The 23,715-nt window shown below is 37.3% G+C and overlaps 1 protein-coding gene across 3 annotated transcripts in view; it reads left to right on the plus strand.

The window, feature by feature from the left end:
- The window catches only part of LOC129721909 (ribosomal protein S6 kinase alpha-5), a 47,266-nt gene that overhangs the window by 17,465 nt on the left and 6,086 nt on the right, over window positions 1–23,715 (plus strand). For all 3 annotated transcript variants that reach the window (XM_055675020.1, XM_055675021.1, XM_055675022.1), the window contains exons 3-4: window positions 22,861–22,929; window positions 23,002–23,135. In XM_055675020.1, the coding sequence (XP_055530995.1) occupies window positions 22,861–22,929; window positions 23,002–23,135 (203 nt within the window). The remainder of the gene's footprint in view (window positions 1–22,860; window positions 22,930–23,001; window positions 23,136–23,715) is intronic.

Below are 23,715 nucleotides of genomic sequence, written 5' to 3' on the forward strand. Positions count from 1 at the left end.
TTTTTCTTCACATAACATTTATTTGACACGGCACAAATACAATTTAATGTTTAACGGCGCCAATTATATCTGATGACTTAAAAACTAAAGCAAATTTTTTATCCTCGCTGCCGACTACGAGCTGAAATTAAGTCTAACTTAAAACTAGCATGGGATTTCTAATCAGTGTTTTGTTGTTCAATGGTCGTCTGATAATCGTCGAATGGCATGTATGGATTCGTTCTGCTGAGCCACGATGTCGTGAGTTGGGACAGAGGCTCGTAGTCCTTGGGTCCTGGTTCTATTGTGCGGGGTCTGGTTGCTGGTTTTGTGCTTAAGGTTCAAACGTGTTCTTGTCGTTTTGTTGGGTGTAGACGGAGGGGAACGGGACTAGACTGGGGCGTGGATGGATTTCAGGAAAACGTATATAAGGGACATGTAGGATAGGTCACGGCTCGCCAAGACATCACGAACAGGAACAGCCGGCTGTCTACCCTCGGCCTGCAGGGAAGCTATTAATTTAGACCTGGCGTCACGGTGTACAGGGCATGACCAAACCACATGCTCTATGTCGTGATAACCTTCACCACAGGCACAGATACCACTTTCCCCGAGCCCAACACGACGGAGGAGCGCGTCAAATCTATAGTGATTGGACATAAGCCGGGACATCACGCAAATGAAATCCCGACCTACATCCAACCCCTTGAACCACGGGTTCGTCGATACTTTGGGGATTATGGAATGTAACCACCTTCCCAATTCCCCTCTGGTCCAAGCATTTTGCCAACTGATGATCGTATTCTGACGTACAAGTGCGAAAAATTCATTAAAGGCAATTGGTCTTTCATAAATATCACCGTTTGTTGCGCCCACCTTAGCCAAAGAGTCCGCTTTCTCATTACCCGGTATCGAGCAGTGAGAAGGGACCCACGCTAAGGTAATCTGAGTAGATTTTTCGGATAAAGCACTCAGATGTTCCCGTATTTTCCCCAGGAAATACGGAGAGTGCTTAACATCTTTCATCGATCGGAGAGCCTCAATGGAACTGAGACTGTCCGTAAAGATGAAATAATGGTCCGTGGGCATTTTTTCGATAATCCCTAGGGTGTACTGAATTGCAGCTAATTCTGCGACGTAAACAGAAGCAGGATTATCGAGCTTATGGGAGACGGTTAAATTGTTATTGAAGATACCGAAGCCAGTGGACCCATCAAGAAGTGATCCGTCAGTGTAGTACATATTGTCGCAGTTGATGTTTCGATATTTATTGGAAAAAATTTTAGGGATCTGCTGCACGCGTAAATGATCCGGGATTCCACGAGTTTCTTCTATCATGGATGTATCGAAAAACACAGTAGAATCAGAAGTATTTGATAAGTCGACACGATTTGGAATATTCGAAGAAGGGTTAATATTTTGGGACATGTGATTGAAATACAATGTCATAAAACGGGTTTGAGAATTGAGTTCGATTAACCTTTCAAAATTTTCAATCACGGGACGGTTCAAGACCTCACATTTGATTAGAATACGAGAAGACAGGCTCCAGAAGCGGTTTTTCAATGGTAGTACTCCAGCTAAAACCTCCAAACTCATCGTATGGGTCGACTGCATGCAACCTAAGGCGATACGCAAACAACGATATTGTATTCGCTCCAGTTTGATCAAATGTGTGTTTGCTGCGGAGCGGAAGCAGAAACACCCGTATTCAATAACAGACAATATCGTTGTTTGGTAAAGCCTTATAAGGTCTCCTGGATGGGCTCCCCACCATTGTCCGGTTATTGTACGAAGAAAATTCACTCTTTGTTGACATTTTTTCATCAGATACCTCACGTGACAACCCCAGGTGCCTTTAGAGTCGAACCAGACACCAAGATATTTGTGTACCAAAACCTGAGAAATCGTTTTACCCATTAATTGTGTTTGAAGCTGAGCAGGTTCATGCTTCCTAGAAAAAACTACTATCTCAGTCTTCTCCGGAGAGAATTCGATACCTAGCTGTAAAGCCCAAGCAGACAAATTGTCCAAGGTATCTTGCAATGGTCCTTGCAAATCGGCAGCTTTGGCTCCTGTAACAGAGATTACACTGTCGTCTGCAAGTTGTCTTATCGTGCATGAATTTGCCAGACATTCGTCGATGTCATTTACATAAAAGTTGTAAAGAAGGGGGCTTAAACATGAGCCCTGGGGAAGACCCATGTAGCTAATGCGAAAAGTTGCCAAATCGCCATGCGTAAAATGCATGTGCTTTTCGGACAACAAATTGTGCAAAAAATTGTTCAAAATTGGAGAAAATCCTTGTCGGTGAAGTTTACCCGAAAGAATGTCAATAGAAACGGAATCAAAAGCCCCCTTAATGTCCAAGAACGCAGACGCCATTTGTTCTTTACGAGCATACGCCAGCTGAATATCTGTTGAAAGCAACGCAAGACAATCATTCGTCCCTTTGGCACGGCGGAAGCCAAATTGAGTTTCTGATAGTAGACCATTTGATTCGACCCAGTGGTCTAAACGACGGAGTATCATTTTTTCCATCAATTTCCGGATACAGGATAGCATTGCAATCGGCCTATAAGAGTTGTGATTAGAAGCTGGTTTCCCTGGTTTTTGGATGGCGATCACCTTCACTTGCCTCCAATCCTGCGGTACAATGTTTTGCTCCAGGAACTTATTGAACAAGTTCAACAAGCGCCTCTTGGCATTGCCGGGTAGATTCTTCAACAAGTTTATTTTGATTCTATCTAATCCAGGCGCGTTATTGTTACAGGACAGGAGGGCAACTGAAAATTCTGCCATCGTAAAAGGTGATTCTATCGCGTCGTGGCCCGGAGACGCATCGCGAACAATATTTTGCGCAGGAACAGAGTCCGGACATACTTTCCTGGCAAAATCAAATATCCACCTACTTGAAGACTCCTCGCTTTCGTTGACCGTTACGCGATTCCGCATTCTTCGGGCTGTGTTCCAAAGAGTGCTCATCGATGTCTCCCTCGACGTCTCGTTCACGAACCGACGCCAATATCCACGTTTCTTTGCTTTAGCCAAGCTTTTAAGCTTGGTATCAAGCTCCGAATACCGTAAATAGTCGCCAGGTATACCTCCCGTCTGGTAGGCCTTAAACGCGTCGGATCTTTGCGTGTAGACATCGGAGCTCTCTTGGTCCCACCACGGAGTGGGAGGCCGTTCTTTGATCGTTACGCCGGGATATTTCTTCGTTTGGGCTTGCAACGCGGCGTCGAGAATCAAGCCCGCGAGGAGGTTGTATTCTTCAAGTGGTGAATGATGTTGAATCGACTCGACCGCTTTTGAAATCATTTCCTCGTATAACTTCCAATCGACATTTCGTGTGAGGTCATACGGAATGTCAATTGGTCGCATGCGAGTTGACCCGTTAGTAATTGAAATAAGAATAGGCAGATGGTCGCTACCGTGAGGATCGAGGATTACCTTCCATGTGCAATCCAACCGTAGCGACGTCGAACATAAGGATAGATCCAAAGCGCTTGGGCGCGCTGGAGGTTTCGGGATACGTGTCATTTCACCGTTGTTTAAAATAGTCATGTCGAAGTCATCGCAAAGGTTATAGATTAAAGAGGAGCGGTTATCATTGTATGGGGAACCCCAAGCCACGCCATGAGAGTTGAAGTCTCCCAAAATCAAACGTGGCGAGGGAAGAAGTTCTATTAAATCAAAGAGCAGCCGTTGCCCAACCTGTGCTCTGGGGGGAATATATATTGAGGCAATACAAAGCTCTTTACCTTGTATTGTCATTTGACATGCGACAACTTCGATGCCTGGAATCGAGGGGAGGTTAATACGATAGAAAGAATAGCACTTTTTAATCCCTAAAAGTACTCCTCCATATGGGGTGTCTCGATCAAGGCGAATAATATTAAAATCATGGAAGTTGAGATCAATATTTGAAGTAAGCCAAGTTTCACAAAGGGAAAATGCATCGCATTTGTTTTTATTTATCAAAACTTTAAACGAATCAATTTTTGGTAAAATACTTCTACAATTCCACTGTAAGACAGAGATAGAATCCTTCATATACGCAATTGAATTAGGCATCGAAGGATACAATCGCTGCAAGGAGAGGCCATTGGGCAGTCAACTGCTTCAAAAATGATCTAACTGTTGGGAGGAATGCTGTAAGAAAAATTTTAATTGGATCGGGTACATTGAAAGTTTCAAAAATCCAGTCCACAATGTCAGAAAATTTCACTAATCCAGAGTTTGTTTCATCAACTGGGAGTGTAAAAGGAGCAACTGGGGTTTTAGATGTTCCTGGCAGTGCTGGGAACTCCTTCTGGGACTTTAAATTTGCCAGCCCAGGAGGAGTTTGCTTCGGTTTTTCCGCAGCACTGTTTGGTTTGTTTGTAACTCTCATTTCACTTTGAGAAATCTTAGGACCTTTTCTGGGAAGTTTAGGAGAGGAAATTTTTTTCCTCTTTCTAGACTCCCCAGGATTGGCGTAAGATGCTCCCGCTGGTGAATCGTCAGAATCGGTTTCATCAGAGGACAACAGATCGAAGGGGTTCGAAGTAACGGGAGAAGTGGTAACGGTCTTCTTCAGCATGTCAGCGTAGGAACGCTTTGAACGCTCTTTGAGAGACCGTTTTATTTTATCCCTGCGCTGCATGTACACCGCACATGTCGAGAGCTCATGCAGATTTTCTCCGCAGTGAATACACTTTTCAGCGTTAACACTGCAAGAATCTTCCGCATGAGACTCCCCACACTTGCCACAACGTGCCTTATTGCAGCAGTAGGCGGCTGTATGGCCTAACTGCTTGCAATTCAGGCAGTTCATGACGCGGGGCACGTAGAGCCTCACAGGGAGACGAACCCGGTGGATCGAGACGTGGCTTGGTAGTGCAGACCCGGCGAACGTAACTCGAAACGAGTCTGACGGAGTGTATACTGTTTTGCCACCGATGATCGATGCTGACCGCAATTGCTTGCAGTCGAGCACCTTTACTTCGGGACACGTTTTGTTCTTAAAGCACCCTTTGGCACTTTGCAGTATACACTCGACGGACAGACTCGAATCGGTTATGACACCGTCGATCTCCACGTCTCGTGCGGGTATGTAAACGCGATACTCGCGTGTGAAGAGCTCAGAGCAAGCTATATCGTTGGCCTCTTTCAGGTTACCGACCACGACACGGAGCTTGTTAGGCCGGACCTTGGAAATTTCGGTCACGCCCTTGTACTCCTTCGTCAGGTCTTTAGAAATCTGCAAGAGGTTCAACTTTTTCGATTTCGGTCCTGCCTTTGGCCGAAAATAAACAGTATAGCTGCCCTGGGCTCCGTCTGGGTAAAGCCTGGGGCGAGGGGGGACTGAAGAATGAACAGGGGAGGGGGTAACAGAAGGGTCTGGGTCAGAGGGGTTCGGGGATGGTGGCGCGGGAGGCGAGGGATCTACATCCATCGCGCTAAGTCTAGCGCACTAGCGCTGACAAGAACACGTACCTTTTTATTTCTCCCTTCCAGTAAGGTTGGTTGTCCGATCGTTCGAAGTAGCAGCCGTTACAGCCAGCAGCACCAATACAGCAGCACCAAACAGCCACCAGCAGCGAGCCAGGTGTGAGATCACTCCACACAGCGATACAACTCGCTGACACTGATGGCTTCTTCTTTTTCCTCGTTTGTGTCTCGTCCACTGCTGTAGCACAATCCAGCCAGCAGCCAAATCGGCTTACGCACCAGCTGGCAGTCACGATGCGAAACAGTTGCACAAAGGCACGACCTTGAACCCGGATTTATTTCACTTAACCAGGCAAACAATGCCAACACTTGTTCACACGTCTTTTGTTTTATACTCTATCGGACCGATCACCAAACACGTCCAGTACTGATGCGTGTTCGGCACAGAATGACCATTCATGCTTAGTTCTCCTTTATAATGATATCTAAAAAGATGACATGTGAATTTTCATAACGAAAATGTTTGTTGGTGTCCTAAGAAACACGTCTGAAAAGAAGTTAATTCTTCAATCCACAAAACTACGTAGAAATTTAAAAAAATTAATGCATAAGTCGCCTCCTAATCGATGTTAAAATTAATGAAAATTAATGCGGCCTTTCCTCCAGCCAAATGTCCCAAGATCTAGTTTAGGTAAAAGTAAAAAAGTAAATCGAATCCCGTAATGTGTTACCATTCATAAAACTACGAAAACATCAGAAATGTAATTTTTCTTCTGCTTGACTCGCACATAATCAAAACATGGATTTTTCTGCAAGAAAATATTCACAGATGTTGAAGAAATAGCGAACATTTTATTGAAAAAAAAATCACATGTCATCGCTTAGAATTTTTTATTTAGAGGCGAATTGAGCTTATGCACAAACAGTATGCATTATATGCATAATATATATATATATATATATATATATATATATATATATATATATATATATATATATATATATATATATATATATATATATATATATATATATATATATATATATATATATATATATATATATATATATATATATATATATATATATATATATATATATATATATACACATATATATATAAAATTCAAAAAGTTTATTTTAATGTTTTTTAAGCACAAAATTATCTTTAAACATTCTAAGGCTGTGCGAGATTTCGAATAATTTCGTATAATTTCGCAAAACTCGAAATTTCCCGAAATTTCGCGAAATTGCCGAAAAATTTCGTTGAATTTCGCTAAATTCCGCCTAAAATTTCGCGAAATTAAACTTCCAATTTCGACGATTACGAAATTTCGCGAAATTTCGGACCAAATTTCAGATGCACATCATTACATTATTTTGGTTTGTGCTCATTGCGACTATAAATTAAATTGAATATATCTCAACAGATATCTGGTATACTAAGTCAGACATAGAAGAATAAACTCTCAGCCGGTATTTTTTGTTTTTAAAGACAAAACCGTAACATCATGCGGGAGGTATTTTTTATTCACGCAGAGTATAAAATTCATGTCATCACTGTTTGTGTGTAGGAATAAATTTTACGCATCTTTTACGTACATCAAAATCTGGTTATATTTGCAGCGCACAAGGTCACTTTTTGTCTTTCGTTTAGGAGGGCATAGCAATTTCTGTCAAAACTAAAGCTCTGAAGCTCTATCTTACAGGCCAAATGTTCTATTACTCGACTTTTAAAAATTTTTAAGCGTTTTTTCGGATTTATCTGTGTTAGAGGACTCCTCTTCGCACACCGTAGTGTATTTAAATGTATTTTTTCAGATAGTTCATTGCTATCACTAGGCTGACCAGATATCATGCCTTATAGTGTGCAGACAGAGTGATCGATGTGTCAAGCAGAAAAAGTTGTAATTGCCTGAATTTTTAGTATTGTTTCAAAACACTCTGACTCCAAAGTGAGCATAGGTTTCGAAATTGCCAGGTACTTTATCAAAAATATTTTAAACGTGTTACCAAAAAAGTATACTTTATCAATGAATGAATAAAAAGTACATGGTTCGCTCTCGTTGAATACATAACTGAGAAATGTTACTCTTGTTTTAGGGGACACAAAATTTTACAATGTCAAAAACAAGCTCAGATTATAGCATAAAAGAGATTCTGACTTTGCACTTGACGAATATACAAGGTAGAAGAAAAGAAAGGTTAGAAAGAACGAGAAATAAGAAAACGAGGATGATTACGAATAACTTAATTGAGTAAAAAGAAAACTATTTGTTTGTTGCATTACAACATTCCATTCTAACTGTTGATTGGTTGAAAGAAAAATAATTTTTGGTTTGTTTCAAAAGGGGCCGTTCCCAAACCACGTAGTCATATATAGGGAGAAGAGGGGGGGGGGTTAATCAAAAAACCACGGAAGGGTGTCTGATCAACGTAAAATGTCAGCAAAATGTCGATTTTGCCCCAATTCCCCTACAATACTAAAATATCAATACCCTACAATTCCCCTACAATACTAAAATATCAAATCAAAAAACCACGAAAAGGTGACTGATCAACGTAAAATGTCAGCAAAATGTCGATTTTGCCCCAATTCCCCTACAATACTAAAATAGGTTTATCTGCTGACATTTTACGTGGATCAAACACCTACCATTCGATTTCTGAGACTTTTTTACTCAAAATAAGATATAATTTGACTACCACTTTAAGATATTAGCGAATTACCATTAATGCTCAAAAATAATCGATATTATTTTGCTTTGTGAAAAATATACTGAAACTATGCCCAACCCGGTTTTGTAGAATCACCGTTTTGAGCTCAGTTTTTGTGCGATTTAAGATCTGTTTTTTTTTCAAAAGATGGGTAAAATGATACTAATATGTGAACAAACTCTTAGAATTTTGATATTTGGCCTCTAAACAAAATGGCGTCGAAAATACCACAAAAATTACCGGTTTCTCAAAAATTAAAAATGGCGCCATTGTTGCCCCTTAAGTTGAAATATGTTCAAACTCGGGGAAATTCAATTCAGCATAAAAATACACAAAAAAATTATATATAGAAACCAAGGCAGAAATAAAAGTCAATTTTTGTTGCACTATGTAATAGTTATATTTTGCAATGCGTCGAGATTTATGACATTTTTCCTGGAAGTATATTTCAATACTCAACGACCGGTAAAAAAAATCAACGCTTTGGTCTTAAAAACAATATATAAGACCTGGATGTTCGTGAACTGAAGGAAGAAAGAAAGATGTTTTTTATTATTGTTCGACATTTAAAAACTTTGTAATTTATTAAAAAAAAACTAAGTTACAAATCCGATGCCTGAAAATCACTAAAAGTAAGGTTTCACTTATTATCAACTAAATATTTTTCTAGATGATTTCTAGATGAGTATACAATTTACCATAACTATAAGCGAAAAATTTATCGTAGATGATCAAACTGCTTAAACAAATTTTATTTATTTTGATACCCAACAACAAATTAAAAATCATTTTGAATATACAGATACGCTATTTTAAATTTTTTCAGGTAAGGAAATTATTATATTCGTTAAAGACAATGAAATATTATTAAAAATTAAACAACCATTATCTATTTGTTATTTTGGTTTTGAGGAAATTATATTACTGAAAATTCTATTTACAATTTGCGCAATAACTAATAATCAGTTTTCTTAAACCTTAATTTTTTTATAAATTTTTCATACTTTATTGTAATATATTTGAATAAGATCACAATACAAAAGACCACGAAAGATTACGGGGGAGTAAGAGGGTATAAAAGGGATCAAAATATGACCACGTAGTTTAGGAATGGTCTCAAATGCACTTTATTATTTTTGGTGTCGCAGAAACTCACAGGGCATATTTTTTTAGGACAAAATTATTTTCTACAATCTTACCAGAGACACTAGTTATGCCAGTCAAACAAACCGTTTTAGCTGAAAAAATAATTTAAATTTGTTGTAAAGTTTTTTTTTTTTTGGTTTTTTTTTATATTAATTTTAATGTTTCTTTTACATTAAAAAAATAGTTTTTTTGAGTTTTTTTTCTATCGAAAGGATAAAATTACTATCTAAAACTTTTCCAGAGACGTCACACTGATCAAAAAACTTTTGGCTCTGAAAATATTTATAATCACAATAATCCTCCCATAATAGCATTTTAAATAGCTTCTCAGCCTATAGAAACGTTTATGCCAAATCAAAAATGACAAAAAATATTGAAACTGGGACATTTTTTGTGGAACTGCTCAGTTAAAAAGTAATTTAGAGTTATATTAAAAAATGTGCAAACATATTGAAAACATCAAAGTTTACATAATAGTTAACTTAAATTTTGTTTTTCTCGAATTGATAAAGATGTCACTTAGTCTAGTCTGACTAAACGGTGTTAAAAAAAATTCTATAACACTGGTCGACAAGAGCGAAAAAAGTGGCCCTTAAGCTCAAAATGGTTGCCCTCCAGAGGTTTTACAGCTTTTTAACCATTCCTGTGAATTTTGCTGCTTTTAGAGAATGCAGAAATGCATCAGAAGGCCGCCGAGGAATTGCTTATCGGATTCGTCGCTTTTACGTTTGCATAGGGAAAAACTCTTTGGAAAAGTTATCTTTGCTAGGGACACCAAAACTCACAGGAATGGTTGAAAACCTACCTACCATCTCTTATGTTTTCCAGTTCGAGCTCTAGGACAAAACTTGGATTTTGAATGATGAAAGTGCTATGAAAGAAGGATTACCATTTTAAACATAGTTGCATTTAGTTTTTAACATTTTTGATTTTCTCGTCATTGTCGGTTTATCGATATCTGAATACCTACGTTACTCTTCGTCAACCAGGTAAGCACTTTGCGATCAGCTGCTGAAGGGTACTTCGTTAGCGTACGCTCCAACGTTTCAAATCATTGTAATGCTATGTTTGAGAAACAATTCTTTTATTTTTCGAAATTTCGCGAAATTTAGAGACCAATTTCGTTTCGTCTCGAGAACTCGAAATCCACCTTGATTTCGTTTCGACTAATTTAGCGAAACCGAAATTAAGGGTTAATTTCGTTTCGTTTCGTTTCGACACCAGAAAAGCCAGTTTCGCACACCCCTAAAACATTCGTAGTTTTTAAAGTAACATCTCAACTTTTAGCAATATGATACCTATTACTATTTCCCATATGTTGTTCCTGAACATTAACAAACATTTAAATGGAAAACAATTACATATCATAAATTTGAATTTCGATTTAGGGGCCAATTGAGCCCAAATATATATGATTTTGCATGTTTTACATGGTGTTATTTTTACCCAAAAGTCATTCCTGAACATAAACAAACATTTTAATGAAAAAAAATCATATATCATAGCTGTGAGACAAATTGAGCTTAAAATATCATGGTTTTGCATTTTTCATGTGGTTTTTTAAAGAATATTCAAATTTGAAATAATCAGATACCTATTAATTTTCCCTCAAATATTTTTCTTAAACATCAACGAACATTTTATTATAGAAAAAATCACAGATCACAGCTTCGGGGTTTGATTTAGAGGCAAATTCAGCTTAAAAAGTCCAGGGTGGCCATTCAATCGGGAAAACGGGAAATGCGGGAAAAAGTCGGGAATTAAATTACATCGGGAAAAATGCGGGAAAAAGTCGGGAATTTTTTTATTTGATCGGGATTTTGTTACCAAGATTTTCTCGAAGTATTGTACATGATGCAATTACAAATGATGAAGAAGTTGGAAGTGCAGAACTTCAAGTTGGTCCCTTAAAAGCTACATTTTTCTTTAGCAGTCAAGTTTTTGACCAAAAAGTCTCTAAACTTACTTATTTTGACCCGCTGACCAGCTGACTACTTTAAGCAGTTTTGGGAGTGTGTTCAATCACTCCAAACACTGGGTTGTAATAATCAAGTAGACTTATACTGGGTTCCTGGTCACTGTGGAATAGATGGGAACGAAAAGGCCGATGAATTGGCAAGACTTGGATCGTCTCATCAGTTCATAGGACCAGAACCCTTCTGTGGTCTATCCGCTTGTTCCCTTGGAATGGAACTAAAAGCATGGGAAACTCTGAAAGTGGAATCCAACTGGACAAACACCTTCATCGGTAGGCAGTCGAAACGGTTCATCACTCCGAACGTTTCTATGACTCGTAAAATACTGGATCTTTCAAAAAAAGATCTAAGCACGTATACTGGTTTAATAACAGGGCATTGTCCGAACCGTTATCATTTGAAGGTTATGAAAAAACTTCAATATGATACATGTCGAGTATGTGGCATGGAAAAAGAAGACTCGGAACATCTGTTATGCCGATGTCCGGCAATTTTTATCAAAAGATATAAGTTCTTCGAGAGAGGTCTTCTGGAACCCTCTGAAATCTGGAGAACAAATCCCAGTACGGTTGTGCGCTTCATACGAAGTATAATACCGGACTGGACTAATGCTATTGGCCAGACTATAACGACCACTTCCAATAGTGATACGTTATCCTGACTAAGCAAAATTAAAAAGGGGGAATATGTCACAAAATATCAAAAAATTGGTCGCAGTGACGAAAATACCCAACACGAAAAAAAAAAACTTTAAGCAGTCCTGCTTTTCAAATGAAATAAATGTTGACACCAAATGTCTTAGAATAGCATTAAATGTCGAAATCTGGTGGTATCCAAAAAAATTGAATGGACTCTGTGGGACTTCTCAAAATGGTAAAGCGAATTGAAACCGGGGTCGAAAATCGGTCCGCAGTCTGGGAATGAAAGTTGCCAGTTTGTCGAGAAAACGATTCTAGTGAGAGAATAAATCATAAATTCTCATATGTACAATAGAATCTGTTTCAATTTCTAAGAGCAATCCAAAATAAGTTTCACTGTACAGTCTACTAACATTACCAGTTATTAGTAGTTGTTTGAATGAACGAATTGAGGATAAAATATGTGGCACACAGTTCTGATTCTCCAGTTTTTCAAATAGATTTTTATTTCAGCTAGTCTTTTAGAAGAAGTATTTGGCGAACTCTAGCGAAACTAGCTACCTTTCCCGGTTAGAAACTCAATGCTGGTGAAAATTTGGGACGAACTTGCTATGCGGAGCAGTTAATTGAAAAAAACATTTTAAACTTGCCACAAAATAAAGCAAACATTATTTTGAAATTTTTTGAAAAACTAATTTTTGTACATATTTCAAGCTCGTTTTTTTTCTGTAAATTATACAATTTGATTGTAAAAAAACTATTTTTGATGTAAATACCCTTAGAAAACAATATTATGGTTTTCGAGATTTTTCAAGAAAACATTTTATTTATTTTATTTGTTTCTTCCTACGACTTTTTACATGCTTTTCGTATTGCAACTGGCCTTAGAGTACGATGCTGGCCTAACTAGTCAGTCGTCGTAGGTTCGTGTCTCGGCTCGAGAGAGACTGTTAGTGTCTGCGGGATCGTAGCGCTAGCCCTGCAATCGCCCTGTGCACCGCTGCTAAATCTGTGGCCAATAAACAAAAATACTTTAAATGTTTTAAAAGCCAAAATAATAAGCTTGATTGGTGTGATGTTTCCGGCAAAGCTTTAGATAGTAGTTCTATTAAAAAAAATTATTGAATATCTCAAAAAGCTTTGAGTTCAAAGTTGCCAAATGTTACAACGTTGATTATTTGAACACGGAAGAAGTTAAAATTTCTGAAAGTTTTTTTTCGAAACCAGAACGATTTGTTTGATTGGTGCGATGTTTTCGACAAAGTTGTTGGCAGTAGTTGAGTATTAAAAATATTTTAAATTGAACATTTCAAAGAGTTGATTTTTGAAAAATATTTTATTGATGATCATGGAGAAACAAAAACTAAAAATTCTTCAGAAAAAATCCTAATAAGGATTTGGGAAAATTTCGGGAAACATTTTTTCTCTTGAAAAGTTTAAAAGAAGTTAAAAATAAATTTGTTCCCTTTTCAACGGTTTCTGCAAGACAGTTTGTGCAGCCGTTTAATTTGAAAAATAATAATTTGAGATCATTTTCCTGATTTCCAGGTTATTTTTTAAGTTTCGAAATCACTTATTTTGAAATGTTGGCCCCTAATATCATTTTTTTTTATCAGCTTAGCTATTTTGAGCGCTGGATGCAAACAAGTTGAAGTCGTTGGCAGATAACCAGCGAGATGCAACTTTGATGAACTAGCAAATCAAAATACTGAAAAAGTTGTGAATGCACTTCTGAAGTTTTTAGAATCTATGTAATGCGTGATAAACGAAATACAGTTAAATCGCAGTATTTTTCCTTAATGTAAAAAAATATCTTTAATTTGAAAAAAAAAAAAGCAAATCCATGTCACAAGTTTTGTTCCCTAAATTATCAATTCAATCAAAATATTCATTACTCTTAGGTTAAGTAGTTTCTTGTTCACCCTTAACTTCCCACGACTTTTCCCGATGATTTGAACAACGAAAAAAAAAGTTTGTACGAAAAGTGCTGTTTGGTTTGTTGTTGTTCCCCTTGTTGTTATGCGTTGAGAGAAGGGTGCTTATATCATATTTTTAGGAGACAGATAGACAAACATAATGAATATAATAAACAAATTAGCTAACACGATTATTGACTGCTTAATGGAAGATTTGCAAATTTGAGAAAACCGCAAATATTGTATTTAACCTGTCTACCATGGGAAGGCAAAGGTTGCATTTTATGTAACTAATCAACTGTTTGTGTAGATATCCCGAGCAAATTCGGAAGAAATGATATGAGCTATTACTTCGGATTTAGGGTCCAAAATTGACGTTCAGCCGTCGATAGAACATAACCTAGTTACACTTTATGACAATCGGGAATTTCTTGCAATCATGCGGGAAAAAGTCGGGAAAAATGCGGGAACTCGAAAATGTAATATGAGTGGCCACCCTGAAAGTCCTAATTTTGCATGTTTCACGTAGTTTTGTGAATAATATCTCGAGTTTTAGTAACCAGATACCTGTTATTTTTCCTCAAATGCCTTTCTTATACATAAACGAATATTTTAGTAAAAAAAGAATCACATGTCATCGCTTTGAATTTTGATTTTTGGACGAATTAAATATAAAAAGTCATAATTTTGCATGTTTCACGAAGTATTGTGAATAATATCTTAAGTTTTAGTGATCGGATACTAAATATTTTTCCTGCAATGTCTTTCCTGAACATTAACAAACATTCTAGTGTAAAAAAATCATATGTCATCGCTTTGAATTTTGATTTAGAGGCAAATTTAGCACAAAAAGTCATAGTTTTGCATGGTTTACGTAGTTTTGTGAATGAATATCTCATGTTTTGGTAATCAGATACTAATAGTTTTTTCTCAAATGTCTTTAATGAACATAAACAAATATTTTAATTAAAAAAGAATCATATGTCATCGTTTTAAATTTTGATTTAGAGACAAATTCAGCACAAAAAGTCATAATTTTGCATGTTTTACGTAGTTTTGTGAATAATAACTCAAGTTTTAGTGAATAGATACTAATAATTTTTCTTCAAATGTCTGAACATTGACAAACATTTTAATAAACAAAGAATCACATGTCATCGCTTTAGATTTTGATTTAGAGGCAAATTTAGCACAAAAAGTCATAGTTTTTCATGTTTTACGTAGTTTTGTGAATAATATCTCAAGTTTTAGTGATCAGATACTAATAATTTTTCCTCGAAAGTCTTTTTTGAAGATTGACAAACATTTTAATCAAAGAGGAATCATATGTCATCGCTTTAGATTTTGATTTAGAGGCAAATTCAGCACAAAAAGTCATAATTGTGCATGTTTTACGTAGTTCCTGTACACCTCAAAGACGAAGGGAATAATATCAATAAGATCAGGCGTTACGGAATTCCATTTTTATATAGTAGATATCTGTTAGGATTTGAGTAACCCATGTGAGCACTACTAGTTACTCAGCGGCTTGCATTTTCGCGACCAAAGAAGCTCAGCATAGATTCCTGGCCATTCGAATCAAAACTCAACAATATCAATCAATAATACCAGTGTTATTTTCCCGACGACCTTTTTTATGATTTTAGACCAAAATAAAGTAAATATAAAGCACCTGGCGATGAAAGATTTGGTCTGAATATGGTATTACCACGTACGTATACGCGCGTCAAAACACTACTCGTTCTGTTTCGCCGCCTCTACCGACGCGTCTTTGCCGCTCCAGTATGACAGGTTTGAGCGTTTCATATAGACGTTCGAAGAAGTAGCTCAGACGCTTTTGTGACGCTTTTTGCTCCACTTCATCCGACGCCTCAGTATGTCATTAGCCTAACAAGCCAGTCGTCGTAGCGTAGGTTCGAGTCTCAGCTTGGAAGAGATTGTTAGTGTCAGTAAGATTGTGTAGCACTAGCCCCGTAATTGTTCTGTACATCAAACAGTTGGCCAGAAGTCTGTGTATAACAAACAGAAGGTCAAGTTCCAAATCGGAATGTAGCACCAAGGCTTTGCTTTGTTTTTTCAATACTTGAACAGCTTCAACTTTGGAGATTTCATGTCTCTGGATTGACTTATTTTTCAAACGATTTACAAGCGACTTTGGCGTTGTGGCAAGATGCGACATCAGGCCAAAACACTACTATGATTGTTTCGACTGTGATAACCCATATCTGTAAGCAGACCTAGATATATTTCTTATTTTTTATACCAATACCTATTCTCCGCACCTTTCCATATTGCTTCCGTTTCGTACCATACTTAATCGTGATACCAACAGCATTTTATAATTAAAATGCAGTTGATAACAAATCTATATGCTTTCACGAATTTTACGGAGTTGATGTAAACAAAATAACACAGCTAAAGTCGATTACAATCAGTGCTTGCTATCTGAATAGCAGCGATCTTGCAGTGTACATAAGTTTTGTGACATGATTCTATTATAGTTACTATTTTTTTTTATAATTACTAAAAATTTATAAAAGAATTAATATTAAAATTAGAAGATTTTGCAAACGCAAAGTTTACAGAGATTCCTATGAATTATAGTGCCCCTAGCCGTTACCAGAACGCGTCAACTTACGTGAGAGTTCGCATAGTAATTGCTCGCCGGATTCGTCGCTTCAACGTTATGTTTACGAGAACTCGTTTAAGTCCCTGAAAAAAGTTAGTGGCTAGGGACGTCGTTCTACGGCGGCCTTTTGTATTGGGCTCGGTTAGCAACAAGGATATACAAACATAACAAAATAAGAAATACTACATCGTTTTACTCGATAGCGATATTGCAAAGAAAATTTCGGTATTCCCTAAACAACACCTTGGTAAACCTCATGGTAGCCACTCTACCAGGAGAAACGGGAAAAGCGGGAAAAAGATGGGAATTTCAAATCACCGGGAAATTAAGCTTCACATCGAGATAGTCATCCTTTTGCATATATTCAGCTTCATTTGTTAAACCAGTTCTAAGGAAATATAAACCCGATAACCCGTTTTTTTTTGTATGCTTAGTTTGTATGTCTTAGTTTGATTCTGCCGGTTATGGAAAAGCTGGTTGTTGATTTTAGCCAAAGTCTGTACCACCTGCGTTGAACTTGATTGATCAGCCGAGCCGGATAAGCGTATTTTGCTGTTTCGTAACAGCTGTAAGGCAACATATTTTTTCGGGTTTTTGAAGAAAATGTTGCAACGGTCTTCTCTTCGTATCCATTCACATTTTCCGTGAACAAGTATTGCCGTGGCGTTCGTCCGCCACGGTACGGAAACTCGGATAATATCTTCATTAATAATATAAAAAATAAAAACTTTGTTAGTATCAACATTTTCCACATTCAGTTTTTCGCGAGAATGTGGAAAACTGATGTAGTTATTCTTTATTCTGTGTTCATTTTTATGACAGGATTGACTGTTAAAGAAAGATGCACCCTCCCAAATTATGGAAAAATGCAAAAATAACTCCAATTTTAAAGCCGGATAAGAATCCAGCTGAGGTTTTAAGTTATAGACCAATCAGTTTGCTTTCTTCAATAAGAAAACTGTTTGAGAGAATTATTCTTAACAGGATGATGTCACATATCAATAAAAATTCAATGTTTGCAGATGAACAGTTTGGTTTTCGCCATGGGCATTCCACTACTTTCCAATTGCTCAGAGTTACTAATATGATACGAGCTAAGAAATCTGAAGGTTATTCCACTGGAGCTGTTCTTTTAGACATAGAAAAAGCATTCGACAGTGTCTGGCATAAAGGTTTGATTGCGAGATTGCAACCTTTTTCCAATTCAAAAAAAAAAAAAAATTCCTAATCAAAATTTTAAAAAATTATCTTGCTGATCGAACTCTGCAGGTTGTCAGAATTCAAAATCTGATCAGAATTTAAAATCTGATAGATTTCCTTTCAGAGCAGATGTGCCTTAAGGTTCAATCTTGGGTCCAGTCCTGTACAACATTTTTAATTCAGATCTTCCTGATTTGCCTCCAGGATACACAAAATCATTGTTCTCTGCGATGAAACAAGCATTTCCGTAAAAGGAAAAAGTCTTCGTGTCATATGCAATCGATTGCAGAAAAGTTTAGATATATTTTCTTCCTACTTGCGAAAGTGGAAAATTTCTCCCAATGCTTCTAAAACTCAAATGATAATATTTCCACATAAGACTAGGGCTTCTTTCCTCAAGCAAAACATTAATCACCTTATCAAGATGAATGGGGTTATTTTAAGTTGGTCTGACAAGTTAAGTACTTGGGACTGATTTACGATAAAAAACATATTTTCAAAGTGCACATTAAGGGTATACAAGCAAAGTGCATCAAATATACGAGACGTTTATATCCTCTCATTAATAGAAATTCCAAACTTTGTTTAAAGAATAAACTATTGATTTACAAAAAAATTTTTAGACCAGCAATGCTTTATGCTGTACCGATCTGGTCAACTTGTTGTTTAACAAACAAGAAAACGCTTCAAAGGATTCAGCATAAAATTCTGAAAATGATTTTGAAACGTCCTCCTTGGTTTGGTACACTCGAATTACATAGACTTACTGGTGTTGAAACATTAGAATCTATGTCAAATAAAATTAACAATTTATGACAAAAATCGTTGCAATCCTCAATTGCTACGATAAGCTCTCTTTAAAGCCAATAAGTTAGCAATTAAGTTAGTTGTAAGTTTACTTCCCTTTCTTGATAAGTAGGTTTAAATCCCTACGAATGATAAGTCCTTGTCGTACGTCACTAATGTACCCAGGTAAATAAATTCGTCGACTACTTCAAATGATTCTCCATCTATCACCACCGCAGCACCAACATCCGACGGGTCACCAAGCTTTCTACCAGCCATCTTCGTTTCGGCAGAGTTTATGACAAGCCCAATTCTCGCTGCTTTCCTCCTGAGAGGTTTAAAGACTTCTTCCACCGCTCTACGGTTAATACCAATGATCGTCCGCAAAACCTAGGATCAAGTGAGACTTCGTTATGATGGTACCACTTCTAAGCACGCCAGTATAGCACCCATATTGAACAAGAAGTTCGACAGCCCGTCACTCTGCTTCAAACCATCTAACGTCACGAAAGCGTCCGATAGCTCACCGACTACCCTGCGGCATGATGCGGAATCGTCAAGGGTGGCACGAATTAGTCTAATTAGTTTTGTTGGAAAACCATACTCGCGAATTTTCTACCAACTGAGTCTTACGCCAACAAAGGTTTCCTACAACGTCTCAGTTGATGAAACAGGATTCGGAAGAGAATTTTGTACAATACCATGTTGACTACCGTGAGTTATGCCGCGACAGGTACTACAGTACAAGTGGTGGCATTTTTTGTAGTTCGGGCATATGAAACCTTCCAACCAGTCCGAGGGTTACTCTTCATTAGCCCAAACTTTCAGCAGAATCTGATGAATGGCACGATACAGCTGTTAGCCCCGTATATTTTGGTGATATCCGGATCCGAGAGTCCTGGGTTTACCTTATTTGTCCAGTTCAGCTGCCGATCGTATGTTTCACTACTGCGCTTACGGTAATGTTAATCCTTGCGGGTCACGGTAATCCGTTCTGGAAAACGTTTGAGTATGTCACACACAGCTGATTTGAAAAATTTCAGTGTTTTTGCGATTTTCAGAGCGGAACATGTCGGGTTCTAGATGTGAATGTCTACCATTCAGCAGAACATTCTTCAAAGTTCACGTATTGAGATTAAAGCTTTAGCGCTGAAAAGAAAAAAATTTCCAAACAAATTGCTTTTAAAAGGTAATCTGAGCCAATCTTGAGTTATAGCATTTTTACGAAAAATAATTACGAAATTCAGAACTATTTTCGTAAAAATGCTATATCTCGAGATTGGCTCTTATTACCTCGGAATGATAGTTGTTTCTTATGTGAAATTTTCCGAAGAACACGTTGAAATTATCAAATTCAAAATAAAAATGGCTGCATTTGCCGAAAAATGTAAATTTAGTTTCAAAATACAAAAATAGTCCATCTGGCAACACTTCCGGTCAAAAATAATATTTTTTATGGATTCCTTGGTTTATTTTTTTCAAAAATCATCTATCAGTATTTTTCGGGTGTCTTACATCTATAAATTGTAAAGAAAAATAATTACAACAACTTTTTTCGTAAAATTGTTATATCTCGAGATTGGCTCATATTACCTCGAGATGATAGTTGTTTCTTATGTGAAATTTTCCAAGGAATACGATGGAATTATCAAATTTAAAATCAAAATGGCTGCATTTGCCGAAAAATGTAAATTTAGTTTTCAAATACAAAAATAATTTATCTGGCAACATTTCCGGTCAAATCTTATATTTTTTCTGGATTCCTTGGTTTATTTTCTTCAAAAATCATCTATCAGTATTTTTCGGACATCTTACGTCTATGAATTGTAAGAAAAAGAAAAAATAGATTTTGAACGAAAAATGCGTGACTTTGCAATAAACAGGGGTGTCCCACAGAGCGGGGGGACATCAAATTTGGGATTTTTCTAAAGTGACAGTAGATGAATAATTCTCCCAACTTTGAGCAAAATCTGTGATGGTCGTGTCCAAGTTTGTGCTTTTTCGTGGTCACTTCGTATGGAATGACCCATATGTAATGCAATATTTAGCGGAGATGTCATAAAATTTGTTCATTCTTCATAAATACACTTTACATCGATGCGGCATATTTTTAATTTTTTTTCTCGGTAAGGTAACGAAAAAACCAATTTTTATACACAGACAATACTGTCCTGACCAGGTTAGCAGTCACAGGATTAGTTTAAACCAGCTAGCTGGCATCCCGCCATGTTTCGTGGGCTAACATCTCAGCGTGTGTGTAAACGAGATAGCATATCACTGCCACTTCTTATTCGCATAACCAGGGGCGACTCGTGGCTGCTGAACCTACCTGTTCAACTATAAATTCTGATAATCAGAGTTTGGGGAAGTAATTACAATTTTATCCGCGAATAAAAGCAAGTAATTCCCTTTGTTATTATTCAAAAATAAAAATAAAAAATAAGAAAATAAGAGCATGAATTTGGATTTTAGATTCATTTTTTGCCTGAAGTCCCCATGTGCATTGCACAGGTTGCACCTATGGACGAGTCGCCCATGCGCATAACATAGCATCTGTCATTGGGGCCCGCAAATCGCGGATCCGCTGCGATGTTAGCTGCGATGAAGCAAAGCAAATAAGATAGAGATGCCAGCTAGCTGGTTTAAACCCGCCACTATTTTTTTAGATTACCTTTCTAATAAGCAAATCGCTACCGTGGGTAAAAAAATTACATTGCTCAAATTGAGAAATCGGAACTTTATATTAAATAACCATGAATATAATCAAAACACTATGAAAATACAATCGAAGGCTAATACCGTGAGATATTTTGTTCACTTACAGACTATACTTTTTTTTTGTCCAGGCTTGCTAAGGTTTGAACATGCTAACCCCTAACCATACAATGTGTTTCTTTTGAATTATTATTGTATCATTTATTATTCAAAGGCCACATCTATGTTATAATGTAAAGTAACAAACAACAAGAAATCTGAGCCAGCCGGACGTGAAACGGCTGCTGTGCATAACATGCGAAGAAGCGCACATACTTCCCCTTGTTCTACAGGTGTCAAGCGGGTGAATAGCTAGGGAATCCCTCTTTACTGGCGATTGAGTCTGATAAAACGGTAGCTTGAGCGGCCGACTAGCCATGTATTGGAATGCACAGTGTGAAAGTGCAGTTATATAAAAACGGCAATACTTGTACCTAGTGTGTTTTCATCTTGGGATCCGTATGAGAAAATTTAAGCAGTGTAGACATTGTATACTTAATGTTACAACTACGCTCACAATGCCGCTCGGACGGAAAACAACCCCCCTCCCACCGCTCCACTACATCGACGCAGTAAGCAACACAAGTGAAGGCCGCTAAACCGGCAATTCACTACGAGGAAATTCACTGTTTCTGCTAGTGGTGGTTCTAACCGATCCAAACCAGGCCTCCCACTAACACAATCAATACAGCATGGCTTTGGGGATTTTGGTACAGGTCCCATTGTGTGTGTTTATCAGAATCATATGTTCTGCAATTGCTTTCGTTTGAGTGGTTTTATGTTGCCAACACGCTTCGACGAGCAGAAGAAGCTAGCAAAAAAGGAAGACGTTAAGAGTTTGGAGCCTTTGCATTGGAGGCGGTGGGTGAGTTATAATTTATTCATATGTTACAAACCGCCTGCCGCCTATGTAGGTACGTGACACTGTGGGCACAGAGACAGACAGATAAACAGAAACAAGCGGCGGCAGAAAAGTGTATTCGACTCGGCGGCCTACTAGTGGTGTACGGTGAAATGTAGGTCAGCTAACTTTTGTTAATTGTGTCGCGACGTTCTGTACGGAACAAAACGAATAAACCGTGTTTTGTTTCTTGCGTGATATGATATTTATGACGACCGCAATCCATGGCCTAAATCTGGTATTTGCCAACAGGCAAATGTGCATGAAACTGGTGCAATCGACTTACAGTTTGGCCGCCGAATTACCGGCTGGATTAGAAATTGATAACTTTAAAGAGAGCTACAGACAAATAATTATTTTTCTTCATTATTAATCATTTCATGAAGTCATTTTTTCTTCTACAGGCTATGTTCCGTGTTCATGTTATTATATGTGGGATGTAAGGAATTGTCATAAGATCATTCGATTTTCATCGTATACATATTAAACTATCTATATATTATGAAATGCATACTAAACTCGTGTGGCCCACATCATTTTTTTTCGTCGTTTGCTAGCCTGCGCTAATTGGTTTCACTCTTAATTGGTATCGAGTTTTACCGCGCGTGCGTAAACTAAACTGATGCGTATTTTGTTTTCAATTATGTCTTTGGACACTTTTTTTGCGATCAAAAACATTAAGAATTTTATAAACTATGTACTTAATAAAGTTAATCTTCTTATTGTTTAAGCAAAATGTCATCCTACTACAATATTTCTTGTTGCTCGTTTATTTTTTCAGTAAAACTCTGCGAAGAGGACAAGGTAACCATCGATGACTTTAAACTGCTTAAAGTTCTTGGGACTGGTGGTGAGTAGCTTAAACAACTCATTGCTTTGCGAATATGTGTGAAATTACTGTACCCTTTCTATTGCTTTACAGCTTACGGCAAGGTGTTTCTGGTGCGCAAACTTGGCGGCGTTGATAACAACAAGTTGTACGCGATGAAGGTGCTGAAGAAGGCGACGATATGTCAAAAGAAGAAAACAGCCGAGCACACGAAAACCGAGCGTCAGGTAAGTTTATTAAGTTGTAGCTCTACGTTGTCCGTTATCCCCGCAATTGCTCACTGAACTAGATTCTGTTTTTTCACCACAAATCGTCAAAGCAATACCACGCCAAACACAATCGATTGATTGAGTTTAAATGGTCAATATTTGTTGAATAGTCTTTTTCATCATTAAACCAGATTTTTTGGTTGTTAGTTTACCATTTTTCATTACAATTGAATTTTGAAGATGGCACAATGATATCGTGACCTGTTCCGTTCCACACTGCACCTAACACTTACTTAAATAAAATTTTTATTTATTGAAGATGTGACTAGTCTTTATTTGTAACCCCAATATTATTTACTTTAGAAACTGCCGATACAACGTAATTCTATTGTTTTAGTTATGCCCTCCTCAAATATGGGGAACACCGCATACTTATCCGATCATTTTCCATCTGGTCTGGCGTTCCATCCAGGTAGATTCGAAGCATACAGCATATTCGCTGATTCCTGACATCTTGATATACCTACACCAATTCAAGGTTTCCTCATCCTCACTGTACAGTATTTATGAGGATACCTTTGAATTTTACGTTATAGTT

This window comes from Wyeomyia smithii, chromosome 2 (assembly GCF_029784165.1).
Source record: "Wyeomyia smithii strain HCP4-BCI-WySm-NY-G18 chromosome 2, ASM2978416v1, whole genome shotgun sequence".
Classification (NCBI taxonomy): Eukaryota; Metazoa; Arthropoda; class Insecta; order Diptera; family Culicidae; genus Wyeomyia; species Wyeomyia smithii.